The sequence below is a fragment of the Platalea leucorodia genome, assembly GCF_965183815.1.
Source record: "Platalea leucorodia genome assembly, chromosome: 32".
Lineage (NCBI taxonomy): Eukaryota > Metazoa > Chordata > Aves > Pelecaniformes > Threskiornithidae > Platalea > Platalea leucorodia.
In genome coordinates this window covers 1-16908 of record NC_138854.1, presented here as the reverse complement: position 1 = coordinate 16908, position 16908 = coordinate 1, and the positions used below count along the sequence as shown (strand labels likewise).

General features: G+C 73.8%; 2 protein-coding genes across 2 annotated transcripts; both read right to left on the bottom strand.

Moving 5' to 3' along the window:
• Positions 1–214: 214 nt before the first annotated feature.
• Positions 215–8391, bottom strand: HSD3B7 (hydroxy-delta-5-steroid dehydrogenase, 3 beta- and steroid delta-isomerase 7). Its single transcript, XM_082334300.1, has 8 exons — positions 8280–8391; positions 6480–6621; positions 5582–5740; positions 4336–4444; positions 3006–3105; positions 2358–2520; positions 1281–1680; positions 215–395 (listed from the first exon to the last, which is right to left on the bottom strand). The coding sequence occupies exons 1-8, from the start codon at positions 8322–8324 to the stop codon at positions 377–379; spliced, it is 1137 nt and encodes a 378-aa protein (XP_082190426.1). The 5' UTR covers positions 8325–8391; the 3' UTR covers positions 215–376.
• A 1542-nt stretch (positions 8392–9933) lies between these two features.
• LOC309601327 (histone-lysine N-methyltransferase SETD1A-like) lies at positions 9934–16280 on the bottom strand. Its single transcript, XM_082334272.1, is given in 7 exon segments — positions 9934–11828; positions 11905–12042; positions 12900–13019; positions 13992–14102; positions 14181–14213; positions 14215–14351; positions 15424–16280. Coding segments are annotated over 7 exon segments (1332 nt in total). The 5' UTR covers positions 16043–16280; the 3' UTR covers positions 9934–11654.
• Between the last annotated feature and the right edge of the window lie 628 nt (positions 16281–16908).

Genomic DNA, 16908 nt, shown 5'->3' with positions numbered 1-16908 from the left:
GCCCAGCGGCCATGTTGGTTTGCCCGGCGGCCATGGGCCTGCGCCGCCCCCGACGCCATCCTGGACGGACGGGAAGGGGCGGGGCCGAGCCCCGAACCCGGGGTGGGGCAGCCCAAGCCCCGCCCCCTCCGGGGGTGGGGCCCAGCGCCTGGCCACGCCCCTCCCCCCCGGCCACGCCCCCAAGGGAGGACGCAGACACAGGGGTGGGGGCGGGAGGCTCCTTTAATTGGCGGCGGGGATAATGAGATGCAAATGAGCGCGGTGATGAGGGGGCGGGGGGGAAACCCCGGAGGCGGATCCTGGGCGTGGTCCCGGCTGCAGCCAATGGGAGGCGAGGCCGGGGGCGGGGCCGGCGGGGGGCGGGGCCCGGGCTGGGTCAGGGCTCGGAGCTGGAGCTGGGGGGGGAAAACCCGGCCTGGATCAGGGCCAAACCCCGGCCTGGATCCGCCGGGATCGGGCCCCAAACCCGGCCTGGATCAGGGCCAAACCCGGCCTGGATCCGCCGGGATCGGGCCCCAAACCCGGCCTGGATCAGGGCCAAACCCCGGCCTGGATCCGCCGGGATCGGGCCCCAAACCCGGCCTGGATCAGGGCCAAAACCCGGCCTGGATCCGCCGGGATCGGGCCCCAAACCCGGCCTGGATCAGGGCCAAACCCCGGCCTGGATCCGCCGGGATCGGGCCCCAAACCCGGCCTGGATCAGGGCCAAAACCCGGCCTGGATCCGCCGGGATCGGGCCCCAAACCCGGCCTGGATCAGGGCCAAAACCCGGCCTGGATCGCACCCGGGATTGGGGTCTGAGCTAAGGCCCGGCCTGGATCGGACTCGGGATCAGGGTGGGAGCTGAAACCCGGCCTGGATCCCATCCGGGATCGGGGTCTGAGCCAAAACCCGGCCTGGATCCCATCTGGGATCGGGGTCTGAGCTAAGGCCTGGCCTGGATCGCACCCGGGATCGGGGATGGGGCCAAAACCCGGCCTGGATCGCACCCGGGATCAAGGTTGGAGCCAAGATCCGGCCTGGATCGCACCCAGGATCAGGGTGGGAGGTGAAACCCGGCCTGGATCCCATCTGGGATTGGGATCTGAGCCAAGACCCGGCCTGGATCCCATCCGGGATTGGGGTCTGAGCTAAGGCCCGGCCTGGATCGCACCCAGGATCAGGGTCTGAGCCAAGACCCGGCCTGGATCGCGCCCGGGATCGGGGTGGGACGCGAAACCCGCCCCGGCCGGCGCCGGGGAGCGGGAGGGGAGCCGGGGGACGGAGACGCGCGGACTCACGGGGCGTCGAGCTGCCGGATCCAGCTGACGGTGCGCCGGCGCGCCTGCTCCCAGGAGAAGAGGGGCTGGTAGCCGAAGCGGCGCTGAGCCTTGTCGGTGCGGACGCTGAAGGGGGTGGAGGCGACGGCCAGGGTGTAGGGGTTGAGGAGGGGGGCGTAGGGGCAGAGGGGCCGCAGCAGGGCCCGCAGCCCGGCGTTGAGGTGGGCCAGGAGGGCCAGCAGGGCCGGCGGGGGCCGGGGGCCGCCCAGGCGCAGGCCCGCCGGCCCCAGCAGCAGCATGTTGAACTCCTCGTAGGCGGCGTAGGGGGAGGCGTCGTAGCAGAAGAAAACTTCCCCGGCCACCGAGGCCGGGCGCTGGCGAGCCGCCCGCGCCGCCAGCACGTGCATCCAGGCCACGTTGCCTGCGGGGGGGAGGCGTGGGGCGCGGCGTGGGGCGGGGAGCCCTGGGCTGTGGGGCTGGGCGTGGGGCGGGGAGCCCTGGGCTGTGGGGCTGGGTGTGGGGCTGGGTGTGGGGCGGGGAGCCCTGGGCTGTGGGGCTGGGTGTGGGGCTGGGTGTGGGGCGGGGAGCCCTGGGCTGTGGGGCTGGGTGTGGGGCTGGGTGTGGGGCTGGGTGTGGGGCTGGGTGTGGGGCGGGGAGCCCTGGGCTGTGGGGCTGGGTGTGGGGCTGGGTGTGGGGCGGGGAGCCCTGGGGTGTGGGGCTGGGTGTGGGGCTGGGTGTGGGGCGGGGAGCCCTGGGGTGTGGGGCTGGGTGTGGGGCGGGGAGCCCTGGGCTGTGGGGCTGGGCGTGGGGCTGGGTGTGGGGCGGGGAGCCCTGGGCTGTGGGGCTGGGTGTGGGGCTGGGTGTGGGGCGGGGAGCCCTGGGGTGTGGGGCTGGGTGTGGGGCCAGGGGGAGGATATGGGGCTGGGTGTGGGGCAGAAGAGGGTGTGGGGCTGGGTGTGGGGCCGGGGGGAGGATATGGGGCTGGGTGTGGGGCAGAGGAGAGGGCGCGGGGCTGGGCGTGGGGCAGGGCTCGAGGGGTGTTTCCGGGGCGGAGGGCGCCGTGGGGTGGCCGTGGGGCGGCCGTGGGGCAGGGCTCACCGGCGTAGACGCGGCCGTGCTCGGCGTGGGGCGGGAGGGTGCGGGGCAGCCACCCCCCGGCCGCCTTCCCCCGCCGGTAGAACTGGGCCATCAGCGGGTGCCGCTCCCCATAGATCCCCGTGGGGCGCAGGGCCACCGTCACCAGCCGGCCGCCCCCGGCCACCTGCGGCCACCGCGCCGGTCCCGGGGGGCTGGCACCCCCCGGAGCCGCAAGCCCCCCAGGTCCCCCTGGGACCCCCAAGTCTCCCCGGACCCCCCGGACCCCCAAGTCCCCCGAGACCTCCCGGACTCCCAAGCCCCCCCAGGACCCCCAAGCCCCCCCAGACCCCCCGGACCCCCAAGTCCCCCCGGACCCCCAAGCCCCCCAAGTCCCCCCAAGTCCCCCCGGGACCCCCAAGTCCCCCGGACCCCCAAGACCCCCAAGTCCCCCCAAGTCCCCCCGGGACCCCCAAGTCCCCCGGACCCCCAAGACCCCCAAGTCCCCCAGACCCCCCGGACCCCCCAGGACCCCCAAGCCCCCCAAGTCCCCCCAGACCCCCGGGACCCCCGGGACCCCCCAGACCCCCCGGACCCCCAAGCCCCCCCAGACCCCCAAGTCCCCCCCAGACCCCCCAGGACCCCCCAGCCCCCCCGGACCCCCGGACTCACGGGGCTGCCGTTGGCCTCCAGGACGAGCCGCTCGGCCTGGGCCTTGCTGAGGGGGTAGGGCTCCGTGTGCCGGACGGGGTACGGGGAGTCCTCGTCCCCCCTGGGGGGGCGGGGGGGTCAGGGGGGCGGGCCCCACCCCCACCCCCCAGCCCCTCGTTGGGGTGCAGATGTGGGGGGGGGAGGCTCGGAGTGGGGCGAGGTCGGGGGGGCCCGGACACAGGGGTCGCCGTGGGGCAGCTGGGGTCGCCGTGGGGCAGCTGTGGGTCACTATGGGGCAGCTGTGGGTCACTATGGGGCAGCTGGGGGTCACTGTGGGGCAGCGGGGAGTCAGTGTGGGGCAGCTGGGGGTCGCCGTGGGGCAGCTGGGGTCGCTATGGGGCAGCTGTGGGATGCTATGGGGCAGCGGGGGGCTGCTGTGGGGCAGCTGGGGTCGCCGTGGGGCAGCGGGGGGTCAGTGTGGGGCAGCTGGGTCGCTATGGGGCAGCTGTGGGTCACTATGGGGCAGCTTAGGGTCGCTGTGGGTCACTATGGGGCAGCTGGGGGTCACTGTGGGGCAGCTGGGGTCGCCGTGGGGCAGCTGTGGATTGCTGTGGGGCAGCTGTGGGTCACCGTGGGGCAGCTGGGGGTCACTATGGGGCAGCTGGGGTCGCCGTGGGGCAGCTGGGGGTTGCTGTGGGGCAGCTGGGGTCACTATGGGGCAGCTGGGGTCGCTATGGGGCAGCTGGGGTCGCCGTGGGGCAGCTGGGGGTCACTATGGGGCAGCGGGGGGTCGCCGTGGGGCAGCTGTGGGTCACTATGGGGCAGCTGGGGTCGCTATGGGGCAGCTGGGGGTTGCTGTGGGGCAGCTGGGGTCACTGTGGGGCAGTGTGGGGCAGCTGGGGGTCGCCGTGGGGCAGCGGGGGGTCAGTGTGGGGCAGCTGGGGTCGCTGTGGGGCAGCTGTGGGATGCTATGGGGCAGCGGGGGGCTGCTGTGGGGCAGCTGGGGTCGCTGTGGGGCAGCTGGGGTCACTATGGGGCAGCTGGGGGTCGCTGGGGGTCGCTGTGGGGCAGGTGGGGTCGCCGTGGGGCAGGTGGGGGTCACTGTGGGTCGCCGTGGGCAGCTGGGGGTCGCTGTGGGTCGCTATGGGGCAGCTGTGGGGCGCCGTGGGGCAGGTGGGGGTCACTGTGGGTCGCCGTGGGCAGCTGGGGGTCGCTGTGGGTCGCTATGGGGCAGCTGTGGGGCGCCGTGGGGCAGGTGGGGGTCACTGTGGGTCGCCGTGGGCAGCTGGGGGTCGCTGTGGGTCGCTATGGGGCAGCTGTGGGGCGCCGTGGGGCAGCGGGGGGTCCGTACCGCAGGAAGGGGTCCCCGCGGGTGTTGGGCCCCACCACCTCCATGCTGCTGGTGTAGACGAGGCAGCGCACGCCCTGCGCCCGGCAGCCCGCGATCACGTTCTTCGTCCCTGGGGGGCACGGACGGGGGTCAGCAGGGGGCCCCCAGCCCCACACCCAGCCCCACAGACCCCCACAGACCCCCCAGCCCCACACCCAGCCCCACAGACACCCCACAGACCCCCCAGCCCCACACCCAGCCCCACAGACCCCCACAGACCCCCCAGCCCCACACCCAGCCCCACAGACCCCCACAGACCCCCAGGCCCCACACCCAGCCCCACAGACCCCCACAGCCCCCCAGGCTCCCCATAGCCCCCTAGGTCACCCCATAGACCTCTAGGCCACCCCATAGACCCCCAACCCACCCCACAGCCCCCACAGCCCCCCAGGGAGCCCCACAGCCCCCCAGGGATGCCCACAGCCCCCCAACCCACCCCATAGCCCCTCATAGACCCCAAGGCCACCCCATAGCCCCCCAACCCACCCCATAGCTCCCCAGGCCCCCCATAGACCCCCAGGCCATCCTATAGAACCCAAGGCCACCCCATAGACCCCCAACCCACCCCATAGCCCCCCAGGCCACCCCATAGCCCCCCAGGCCACCCTATAGACCCCCAACCCACCCCATAGCCCCCCAGGCCCCCCATAGACCCCCAGGCCACCCCATAGCCCCCCAGGCCACCCTATAGACCCCCAACCCACCCCATAGCCCCCCAGGCCCCCCATAGACCCCCAGGCCATCCTATAGAACCCAAGGCCACCCCATAGACCCCCAACCCACCCCATAGCCCCCCAGGCCCCCCATAGACCCCCAGGCCACCCTATAGACCCCCAACCCACCCCATAGCTCCCCAGGCCCCCCATAGACCCCCAGGCCACCCCATAGCCCCCCAGGCCACCCTATAGACCCCCAACCCACCCCATAGCCCCCCAGGCCACCCCATAGCCCCCCAGGCCCCCCATAGACCCCCAGGCCACCCTATAGACCCCCAACCCACCCCATAGCCCCCCAGGCCACCCCATAGCCCCCCAGGCCCCCCATAGCCCCCCGGAGCCCCCCGGAGCCCCCCAGGCCACCCCATAGACCCCCAACCCACCCTATAGACCCCCAACCCACCCCATAGCCCCCCAGGCCACCCCATAGCCCCCCAGGCCCCCCATAGCCCCCCGGAGCCCCCCGGAGCCCCCCGGAGCCCCCGCCTGACCCTGGACGTTGACGCGGGCGATGGCCTCGGGGCTGGCGCGGCCCCAGACGTCGACGAGGGAGGCGGCGTGCAGCACGGCGTGGGCCCCCGCCAGCGCCCGCCCCACCGCCCCCGCGTCCCCCACGTCCCCCTGCACCAGCCGCACCCGCGCCCGCTGCCCTGCCGGCGGCCGGGCGTCACCCGGGACCCCCGGACCCCCGGGGCCCCCCGGGACCCCCCCCTGGGACCCCCCCTGGGACCCCTGAGACCCCCCCTGGGACCCCCCCTGGGACCCCCCCTGGGACCCCTGAGACCCCCCCTGGGACCCCTGGGACCCCCCCTGGGACCCCCCCTGGGACCCCTGGGACCCCCCCTGGGACCCCCGGACCCCCCCCCCCCAGACCCCTGGGACCCCCCCTGGGACCCCCCTGGATATGGGGTGGGGGTCTCCCCAGACCCCTGGGACCCCTGGGACCCCCCCTGGATGTGGGGTGGGGGTCACCCCCGGGCCCCTGGGACCCCCCAGACCCCTGGGACCCCCCCCAGGACCCCCGGACCCCCCCCCAGACCCCTGGGACCCCCCCTGGGACCCCCTGGATATGGGGTGGGGGTCTCCCCGGACCCCTGGGACCCCCTGGGACCCCCCCAGACCCCCGGGACCCCCCCTGGGACCCCCCCAGACCCCTGGGACCCCCCCCCGGGACCCCCCTGGATATGGGGTGGGGGTCTCCCCAGACCCCTGGGACCCCTGGGACCCCCCTGGATGTGGCGTGGGGGTCACCCCGGGCCCCTGGGACCCCCCGGGACCCCTGGGACCCCCCCCAGGACCCCCGGACCCCCCCCCAGACCCCTGGGACCCCCCCTGGGACCCCCTGGATGTGGGGTGGGGGTCACCCCGGGCCCCCCCGGGCCCCCCTACCGTGCAGCGGGGGGAGGGCGGCGGGGTCGATGCGGAGGTCGAAGACGCGCAGCTCCCGCAGCTCGGGCTCCTGCTCCAGCAGCAGCCGCACCAGGTGCGAGCCCAGGAACCCGCAGCCGCCCGTCACCACGAACACCAGGCCCTGCCCGACCGGGGCGCCGTCACCCGCCGTGGGGCACCCACCGCACCGGCACCCGCCGTGGGGCTGCCCCACGGCACCGGCACCCGCCGTGGGGCACCCACCGCACCGGCACCCGCCGTGGGGCTGCCTCATGGCACCATCACTCATGGTACGGCTGCCCCATGGCACCGGCACCCGCCGTGGGGCACCCACAGCACCGGCGCCCACGGTACGGCTGCCCCACGGCACCGGCACCCATGGTACGGCTGCCCCATGGCATTGGCGCCCATGGTACAGCTGCCCCATGGCACCGGCACCCGCCATGGGGCTGCCTCATGGCACTGGCATCCGCCGTGGGGCACCCACCGCACCGGCGCCCACGGTACGGCTGCCCCACGGCACCGGCGCCCACGGTACGGCTGCCCCACGGCACCGGCGCCCGCCATGGGGCACCCACGGCACCGGCACCCACGGTACGGCTGCCCCATGGCACCATCACTCACGGTACGGCTGCCCCACGGCACCGGCGCCCACGGTACGGCTGCCCCACGGCACCGGCGCCCGCCATGGGGCACCCACGGCACCGGCACCCACGGTACGGCTGCCCCATGGCACCATCACTCACGGTACGGCTGCCCCACGGCACCGGCGCCCACGGTACGGCTGCCCCACAGCACCGGCGCCCACCATGGGGCTGCCCCATGGCACCGTCACCCCACAGCACCAGCACCCGCACCGCCGTCACCCACCATGGGGCACCCCACAGCTCCGGCACCCACGGCACCGGCACCCACGGCACCAGCACCCGCGGCGGGGGCACCCCGGGCACCTGGGTCCCCCCTATAGGTCAAGGGGTGTGGGTCCGGACTCCCTGGCCCCCTATAGACGTGGCTCCGGACTCCCTGGCCCCCTATAGACGTGGGTCCGGACGCCCGGGTCCCCTATAGACGTGGGTCCGGACTTCTGAACCCGCTATAGGCGTGGGTCCGGACGCCTGGATCCCCTATAGAAGTGGGTCCAGACTCCCAGCTCCCCTATAGACGTGGGTCCGGACTTCTGAACCCGCTATAGGCGTGGGTCCAGACGCCCGGGTCCCCTATAGACGTGGGTCCGGACTCCCAACTCCCCTATAGACGTGGGTCCGCACTCCTGAACCCCCTATAGACGTGGGTCCAGAGCCCCTGGCCCCATATAGACGTGGGTCCAGACGCCTGAGTACCCCACGGATGTGGGTCCGGATGCCCGGGTCCCCTATAGAAGTGGGTCTGGGTTCCCCAGTGCCCTATAGAAGTGGGTCCGGACGCCCGGGTCCCCTATAGAAGTGGGTCTGGGTTCCTGAACCCCCTATAGACGTGGTTCCGCATCCCCGAACCCCCTATAGATGTGGGTCCGGATGCCCCGGTGCCCTATAGATGTGGGTCCGGACGCCCCGGTGCCCTATAGAAGTGGGCCCGGACTCCTGAACCCCCTATAGAAGTGGGTCCGGACGCCTGGATCCCCTATAGACGTGGGTCCGGGTTCCTGAACCCCCTATAGACGTGGGTCCGGACGCCCGGGTCCCCTATAGACGTGGGTCCGGGTTCCTGAACCCCCTATAGGCGTGGGTCCGGACGCCCGGGCCCCCCCCCTTCCCCTCCCCCCCCCCGGGACCCGGGGGCGCCCCTCCCCCCCGCGGGTACCTGGGGCTCGGGGCGGGGGTCGCGGTCCCCGGGGGGCGGCTCCATCCTCCCGGCGCCCCCTCCCCTCCCCCCGGCCCGGGGCCCCCTTTTCTCTCCCGGCCCCGAGGGCGCCGCCCCGGGGAGGGGGAGGGGGAGGGGCCGCCCGGGGCCAAGGCCGATGGCGGGGGGGGGGGGGGGGGGGGGACCGGGGCGTCCGGGAAGGGGGGGAGGGGAGGGGGAAACGATGACGTCAAGGGGGGGAGGGGAGCCATGTGACGGGAAAAGGGCGGGGGGGGGGGGGTGAGGCCTAGAGCGAGGCCTGGGCCCCGCCCCGGGGTGAGGCCTATCCGGGGTGAGGCCTATCCCCGTCCCCCCCCCCCCCGGAGCCCTGCGACCCCCCCCCGACCCCCGGGACCCCCCCGGGACCCCCCCGACCCCCCGGGACCCCCGGGACCCCGGTTCCCCCCCCCGGGACCCCCGGGTCCCCCCGCCATGGCGGCCGCGGCCCTACCCCGCCGGCGCCTCCCCCCCCCCCCGTCGTTGCCGTGGCAACGGCGCGACGCCGCCACGCTTCCCCTTCCGGGGCGGGGCCTGACGACGCCACGCCCGGCTCCGCGCTGACCACGCCCACCCGCCCGAAGCACCGCCCCTTCCCGCGCTCCGCTCTCATTGGCTCGCACAGAAGCCACGCCCCCCCGCCCAGCCACGCCCCCTTGGCTCCGCCTCTCCCCCCCCCTCCCTCCCCGGACGCCCCCCGATTTCGGGCCCCCCCCAACACCGCCCCCCCCCCCCCCCCCCGATTTCGGGCCCCCCCCAACGCCGCGACCCCCCCCCCCCCCCCCCCCGATTTCGGGACCCCCCCAACGCCGCGACCCCCCCCCCCCCCCCCCCCCCCCGGATTTAGGGGCCCCCCCCCCAATCTTGGGGACCCCCCCAGACCCCGGGGACCCCCCCCCAGACCCCAGGGACCCCCCCCCCCAAATGCCGGACCCCCCCCAATGCCAGAGACCCCCCCAGACCCCGGGGTGTTTCCTCAGCCCCCCCCCAAATTTCAGGGCCCCCCCCCCCGAAAGATCAGGGCCCCCCCCAGTGTCGGGGACCCCCCCAGACCCCGGGCCCCCCCCCCAAATATCAGGGACCCCCCAGACCCCAGGGACCCCCCCCCAAATTTCAGGCCCCCCCCCCCCGGACCCCAGGGACCCCCCCAAATTTCAGCCCCCCCCCCCCCCAGACCCCAGGGACCCCCCCCCAAATTTCAGGGGGCCCCCCCGGACCCCCCCCCAGATTTCGGGGACCGCCCCCCAAATCCCTGCCCCCCCCCCCAAATTTCAGGAACCCCCCAAATTTCGGGGACCCCCCCCCCAAACCCCCGGGGTCCCCCCCCCAAATTTCAGGGCCCCCCCCCCCCGAAATATCAGGGACCCCCCCAAATTTCGGGGACCCCTCCCCATATTTCAGGCCCCCCCCCCCAGAACCCAGGGACCCCCCAACTTTCAGGGGACCCCCCCCATATTTCAGCCCCCCCCCCCCCCCCGACCCCGCCCCCCCCCCCCAGATATCAGGAACCCCCCAAACTTCGGGGACCCCCCCGGCCCCCAGAGCCGCCCCCCCCCCCCATTTCAGCCCCCCCCCCCCCCAATTTCGGGGCGCAGGCGGCTCAAAGCTCGGTGGCCACTTTATAAAAAGGGGGGGCCCGGGGGCGCCCCCGTATCAACATATGTACAGGGGGGGCATTTACAGGGGTCGCCCCCCCCCGGGGGGATTTACAGAGCCGGGGGGGGAGGGGAGGCCCCGGGGGGGGGCGGGGGAGGGGCGGGGGGGAGGGGCGCGACCCCCCCCCCCCCCCCCCCCGGGGGTCTCGGCCCCCCCCCCGGCCGCGCCCCGAGTTTCTACAAGAAACAGCCAAGGAAGAAAGAGCCTTCTCCGGGGGAAAAGGGAGGGGCCGCGGTGATGTCACGGCGGCCGCGGTGATGTCACGGCGCTCGCCTCCCGCGGTGCCACGGCGCGGGGGGGGAGGCGGGGGGGGGGGGGCGGCCAGGCGGCGAGCGCGTCACCGTCGCTGTTGTCGCGGCGACTCAAGGGCGGGGGGGGGGGGGGGCCGCGGCGGTGACATCACGGCGGCGACGGTGTCCCGGCGACCCAGCGGCGACCGCGGTGACGACATCACAGCAAGCACGGCGGCGACGTCGTGGCGGCGGTGTCCTGGCGACCGTGGTGATGACATCGTGGCAAGCACGGTGGCGGCGGCGAGGCAACCGTGGTGACGTCACAGCAACGGCGGTGACCTCACGGCAACCGCGTGATGTCATAGCAAGCGTGACGTCACCGCCGCGCCAAGGGCGGGGACCTCGCGCCAACCGCAGCGCCATCACGCCAACCGCAGCGCCGCGCCAGCCCCGGTGACGCGACGTCAGCTCCGGCGGCGGCCTCGCGCCAACCTCGACGACCTCACGTCGACCGCGGCAACCTCACGGCAACCACGCCAACGCCAACCGCGGCACCGCGCCAACCTTGGTGACATCGACTGCAGTGACAACGCGCCGACCGCGGCGGCAACCTCACGCCAACCATGGCAACTCGTCAACCGCGGCGACAACGCGCCAACCGCGGCGGCAACCTCACGCCAACCATGGCAACACGTCAACCGCGGCGACAACGCGCCAACCGCGGCGGCAACCTCACGCCAACGGTGGCGACACGCCAACCACCTGGCTTCAAGCCAACCGCGGCGGCCTCATGCCAACCGCGGCGAGGACGCGGCAACCTCACGCCAACCACGGTGGTCCCACACCAACCGTGGCGACTTCAAGCCAACCGCGGTGGCCCCACGTCAACTGTGGTGATGACACGTCAACCGCGGCGGCAACCTCACGCCAACCATGGTGGCCCCACGCCAACCGCAGTGGCCCCGCGTCAACCGTGGTGACGACAGGGCAACCTCACGCCAACCATGGTGGCCCCACGTCAACCGTGGTGATGACACGACAACTGCGGTGGCAACCTCACACCAACCGCGGTGGCCCCACGTCAACCGTGATGACGCGGCAACCTCACGCCAACCGCGGTGGCCCCATGCCAACTGTGGTGATGACACGTCAACCGCGGCGGCAACCTCACGCCAACCATGGTGGCCCCACGCCAACCGCAGTGGCCCCACGTCAACCATGGTGACGACAGGGCAACTGTGGTGACGACACGGCAACCTCACGCCAACCATGGTGGCCCCACGTCAACCGTGGTGACGACGCGGCAACCGCAGCGGCAACCTCACGCCAACCATGGTGGCCCCACGTCAACCGTGGCGACGACGCGGCAACCTCGCGCCGACGGCGGCGGCCCCGCGCCAACCGCGGCGGCCCCGTCCGGGGCAGCGGCGCGCCGGCGGCCGGCCCGGGGCTAGTTGAGGGTGCCGCGGCAGCTCTCGGTGCGGCACAGGCAGGGGATCTTGGTGTCCTCGATGGGGAACTTGTAGTCGTAGGTGATCTCCTCGTTGACCCCGATGGGCTGCTTCGAGTAGATGACGATCTTCTTCTGCGCCTCGATGGTGATCACCTTGGCGTAGCAGTTGGGCTGGGGGAGGGGAGGCGGTCAGCGCCGCGCCGGCGGCCGGCGCCGCCCCGGCGGGGCCGCGGGGACCCCCGCTCACCGTGCAGCAGTGGTTGATGAACCGGGCCAGGTTGCCGCACTTGGTGGCGTCGATGATGGTGTCGTGGTCCACCCGGAAGAGGTAGCTGCTGCCGATGCCCTCCTGCACGTAGCGCTTCTCCCGCATGTCGGCCACCACCTGGGGGGCGCCGGCACGTGGGGGAGGGGCCTGGGGGGCGCCGGGGGGGGAGGGGACCAGGGGGTGCTGGGTGGCCACCAAAGGAGGTGGGAGGGGACCAGGAGGTGCTTGGTGGCCACCAAGGGTGGTGGGAGGGGACCAGGGGGTCCTTGGTGGCCACCAAAGGAGATGGGAGGGGACCAGGAGGTGCTGGGTGGCCACCAAAGGAGATGGGAGGGGACCACGAGGTCCTTGGTGGCCACCAAAGGAGGTGGGAGGGGACCAGGGGGTCCTTGGTGGCCACCAAAGGAGATGGGAGGTGCCCAGGAGGTGCTTGGTGGCCACCAAGGGTGGTGGGAGGGGACCAGGGGGTCCTTGGTGGCCACCAAAGGAGATGGGAGGGGACCAGGAGGTGCTGGGTGGCCACCAAAGGAGGTGGGAGGGGACCACGAGGTCCTTGGTGGCCACCAAAGGAGGTGGGAGGGGACCAGGAGGTGCTGGGTGGCCACCAAAGGAGATGGGAGGGGACCAGGAGGTGCTGGGTGGCCACCAAAGGAGATGGGAGGGGACCACGAGGTCCTTGGTGGCCACCAAAGGAGGTGGGAGGGGACCAGGGGGTCCTTGGTGGCCACCAAAGGAGATGGGAGGTGCCCAGGAGGTGCTTGGTGGCCACCAAGGGTGCTGGAGGTGGCCATGGGGTGCTCAGGGGTCCGCGGGGCGGTGGAGGTGGCCACGGGGTGTTCAGGGGTCCCCAGGGCAGTGGAGGTGGCCACCAAGGGCCCTTGGTGGTCCGCGGGGCGGCGGAGGTGGCCGCGGGGCCCTTGGTGGTCCGCGGGGCGGGGGAGGTGGCCGCGGGAGGCGCGGGGGGCGGGGCTGACCTGGCGGATGTTCTGCCCCACGTACTCGATGACCATCTCGTCGGCGGCGATGGGCTCCATGGCGAAGAGCCCCCACTCGTGGATGCGGCTCCGCCCGAACCGCAACCGCTTCTTCCGGAACTGGGGGGGGGACGGACACGCGCGTCACCGGTGGGGGACGTCCAGGGGACACGCCGGTGGCACTGGGGACACGGCCCAGGGGACAGGGGGACGGCAAGAGGGACACCGGGGACGTGGAGGACACGGGCGTGGCGTGGAGGACACCAATGACACGGAGGACATGGGCACGGCAAGAGGGACGTGGACGTGGCAAGAGGGACACTGGGGACGTGGAGGACATGGGTGTGACATGGAGGACATGGGCATGGTGTGGAGGACATGGAGGACATGAAAGACATGGAGGACATTGGCGTGGCAAGAGGGACACCGGGGACATGGAGGACACGAGCGTGGCATGGAGGACATGGAGGACACGGAGGACATTGGCAGGGCATGAAGGACACGGACGTGGAGGACATGGGCACGGCAAGAGGGACAACGGGGACACGGAGAACGTGGGTGTGACGTGGAGGACATGGAGGACGTTGGCAAGGAAAGAGGGACGTGGACGTGGCAAGAGGGACAAGGGGGACACGGAGGACACGAGCGTGGCGTGGAGGACACGGACGTGGAGGACATGGGTCTGGAGGATGCGGGCATGGCAAGAGGGACAACGGGGACATGGAGGACACGGGCGTGGCATGGAGGACACCGAGGACATGGAGGACGTGGGCACGGCAAGAGGGACACGGACGTGGTAAGAGGGACAACGGGGACGTGGAGGACACGGGCGTGGCGTGGAGGACACAGAGGACATGGGCACGGCAAGAGGGACACCAGGGACATGGAGGACGCGGGCGTGGCGTGGAGGACGCGGGCGTGGCATGGAGGACATGGAGTACATGGGCACGGCAAGAGGGACACCGGGGACGTGGAGGACGCGGGCGTGGCGTGGAGGCCCCCCAGGGCGTGGAGGCCCCCCAGGACACGGGAGCCACGAGGTCGGGGCCCGGCCCCGCCCCCCGCCCCGCCCCCCGCTCGCCCCGCCCCCACCTTGAGCTGGTTGAGCTTCAGCAGGTCGCTGTCGAGGAGGGCGGCCGAGCCGATGGCGCTCAGCAGGCGCCGCTGCTCCGAGCGCCGCTCCGACAGCACGCGGTTGGGGCCCTGCCGGGACCAACGCCGTGGGGAGGGGGCCGCGGCGGGGGGCCGCCCGCCGGGCCGCCGCCCCCCCCGCGCCCTTACCTGGGTGTCGGGGGCGTCGGGGTCCGGGGGGGGGGGCGGGGCAGGGGTGCAGGTAGCGCGCCTTCTCCCGCCGGCTGATTGGGTAGTAGCCCTCGCTGCGGGCGCTGCCCGTCCGGTGCTCCCGCGCCTCCGGCCACCGCCGCCGCCGCCGCGGGCTGCTCGTCCTCGTCAGTGCCACCGTCAAGGGACCAACGTCCGCCTCCGCGTCCCCAAAGCCACCTCCGGGGGCCCGGTGCTCGTGCGCCCAACGCCCGCGGCCCCGACGCCCGCCCCCGTGGCCCCAGCACCCAGCGACCACGGCCCCGGTGCTCACGGCCCCGACGACCACGACCTCGGTGACCACCTCCGCGTCCCCAACGCCAATGCACCCAACGCCCTTGACCCCAACATCAACGATACCCAACAACCTTGACCCCAACGCCCATCCCCACATCTCCAACGTCAACGACACCCAACGCCCTTGACCCCAACGCCCATCTCCATGACCCCAATGCCAACGCACCCAATGCCCTTGACCCCAACACCCATCCCCACGTCCCCAACGCCAACGATACCCAACGCCCTTGACCCCAACGTCAACAATACCCAACGCCCTTGACCCCAATGTCAACGCACCCAACGCCCTTGACCCCAACGCCAACGCATCCAACACCCTTGACCCCAACGACCATCCCTACACCCGCAACACCAACGATACCCAACGCCCTTGACCCCAATGTCAACGATACCCAACGCCCTTGACCCCAACGCCCGTCTCCATGTCCCCAACGCCAACGCACCCAACGCCCTTGACCCCAACACCCATCCCCACGTCCCCAACGTCAATGATACCCGACGCCCTTGACCCCAACGTCAACGATACCCAACGCCCTTGACCCCAACGCCAACGCACCCAACGCCCTTGACCCCAACGACCATCCCCACGTCCCCAACGTCAACGATACCCAATGCCCTTGACCCCAGTGCCAACGATACCCAACAACCTTGACCCCAACGCCAACGCACCCAACGCCCTTGACCCCAACGCCCATCCCCACGTCCCCAACGCCAACGCACCCAACGCCCTTGACCCCGACCCCCATCCCGCCATCCCCAACGCCAACGCACCCAACAATCACGACCCCAACGCCCACCCCCACCCCGCCATCGCGCCCAACGCCCGCGCCGCCGACGCCCACCTCCGCGCCGCCGCGCCCAACGCCCGTCACCCTCGGCGCCCGCCGCCCCGCCCGCGGAAGGATATCGGTGTGGTGCACCCAGTGGGTGTCGTTGAGCCAGTGGGTGCCGCTATCCTCCTGCAGCAGCCGCTCGTAGGTGACGCGCAGGAAGCGCATGTCCTCGGCGTCCAGCCCCGCGCTCCAGATGTCGTAGAGGATGGTCATCTGCTCGAACTCGCTGCGGGGCGCGAAGGAGCGGGGCGGGGGCGAGCGCCGGGCCGGGGGGGGCCCGCGGGGCCGCAGCCAGCGCCGCGCCCCCTCTTCGTCCTCCTCCTCCTCCTCCTCCTCCTCGCTGCTGCTCTCCTCCTCCTCGCTCTCGCTGGACCCCGAGGAGGCGGGCGCCGGCGGGGGGCGATGGCGCTTGCGGCGGGGGGGCCGGCGGGGGCGGCAGGGGGGGCGCGGGGGGCCCCTCCGCCTCGGGGGGGGGCCTCCACCACCACCTCCTCGGGGGCTTCCAGCACCTCGGCGGCGGCCGGCTCCAGCCGCAGGGCTTCGGCGGGGGGGGGGGGCGGCCGCCGGGCTCTCGGGGGGGCCGCGGCGGGGGGGCCCAGCCCGCACCGGCATGGCGTAGTTGTGCTCCAGCAGGACGGCGGGGTCGCGGGGCGGGCGCGGCCGCCGGGGCGGGGGGGGCGCCGCCGCCGCCATCCCCCTCCTCCTCGTCTTCCTCCTCTTCCTCCTCCTCCTCCTCCTCCTCGCTGCCCCCCCGGCTGAGGGCGATGGTGGCCAGCACCGCCAGGTCCCCCCCGGCTGGGGGCCGCGGGCCAGCTCCAGCAGCGAGGTGGCCCCCAGCCGCTCGGCGGGGGGGCGGGCGGGGGGCAGGCGGCGCGGGGGGCGCCGGGGGGGGGCCCCCGGTGCCGCCGCCCCCCGAGTCCTCGGCCCAGCTCTTGACCAGGGAAGCGTGGTCGGCCGGCAGGTTGCAGACGGGCCGCGGCGGCGGCGGCGGGGGCCGGGGGGGGGTCCGCGGCGGCGGGGGACGGCGGCGGGGGGGGGGCGGGCGGGGGGCGCCGGTGCCGGTGCCGGCGGCGTGGGGGGCGGCGGCGGCGGCAGCGGCGTGGGGGGCGGCGGCGGCGGCGGCGCCGGGGGGGGCTCCTCGCCGGGGGGCACGGTCTTGCGGCGCTTCTTGGGGGGGGCAGCAGCGGGATGGGGGACGAGGGGCGCGGCGGCGGCGGAGGCGGCGGGGGGGGCGCTGCGGGGAGAGGGGGGGGGTCGTCAGCGGGGGGACCCCAAAGTGGGGGCGGGGGGACCCCAAAATGGGGGGCGGGGGGGGGGGCACTCACCCGGCTGGGGCGTGGGGGGCCGCGGGGGCGCGGGGGGGTCCTCGGCGGCGCTCTCGTCCTCGGAGGAGGAGGAAGAAGAGGAGGAGGAGGAGGAGGAGGAAGAGGAGGAGGAGGAGGAGGAGGAGGAGGGCGGGGGGGAGGAAGAGCTGCTGGCCGAGGCGCTGCCCCCCGCCGAGCCTCGTAGAGGGAGAACTTGGAGGAGCCTTCGCTGGGCGCCGCTTCCTCCTCCTCCTC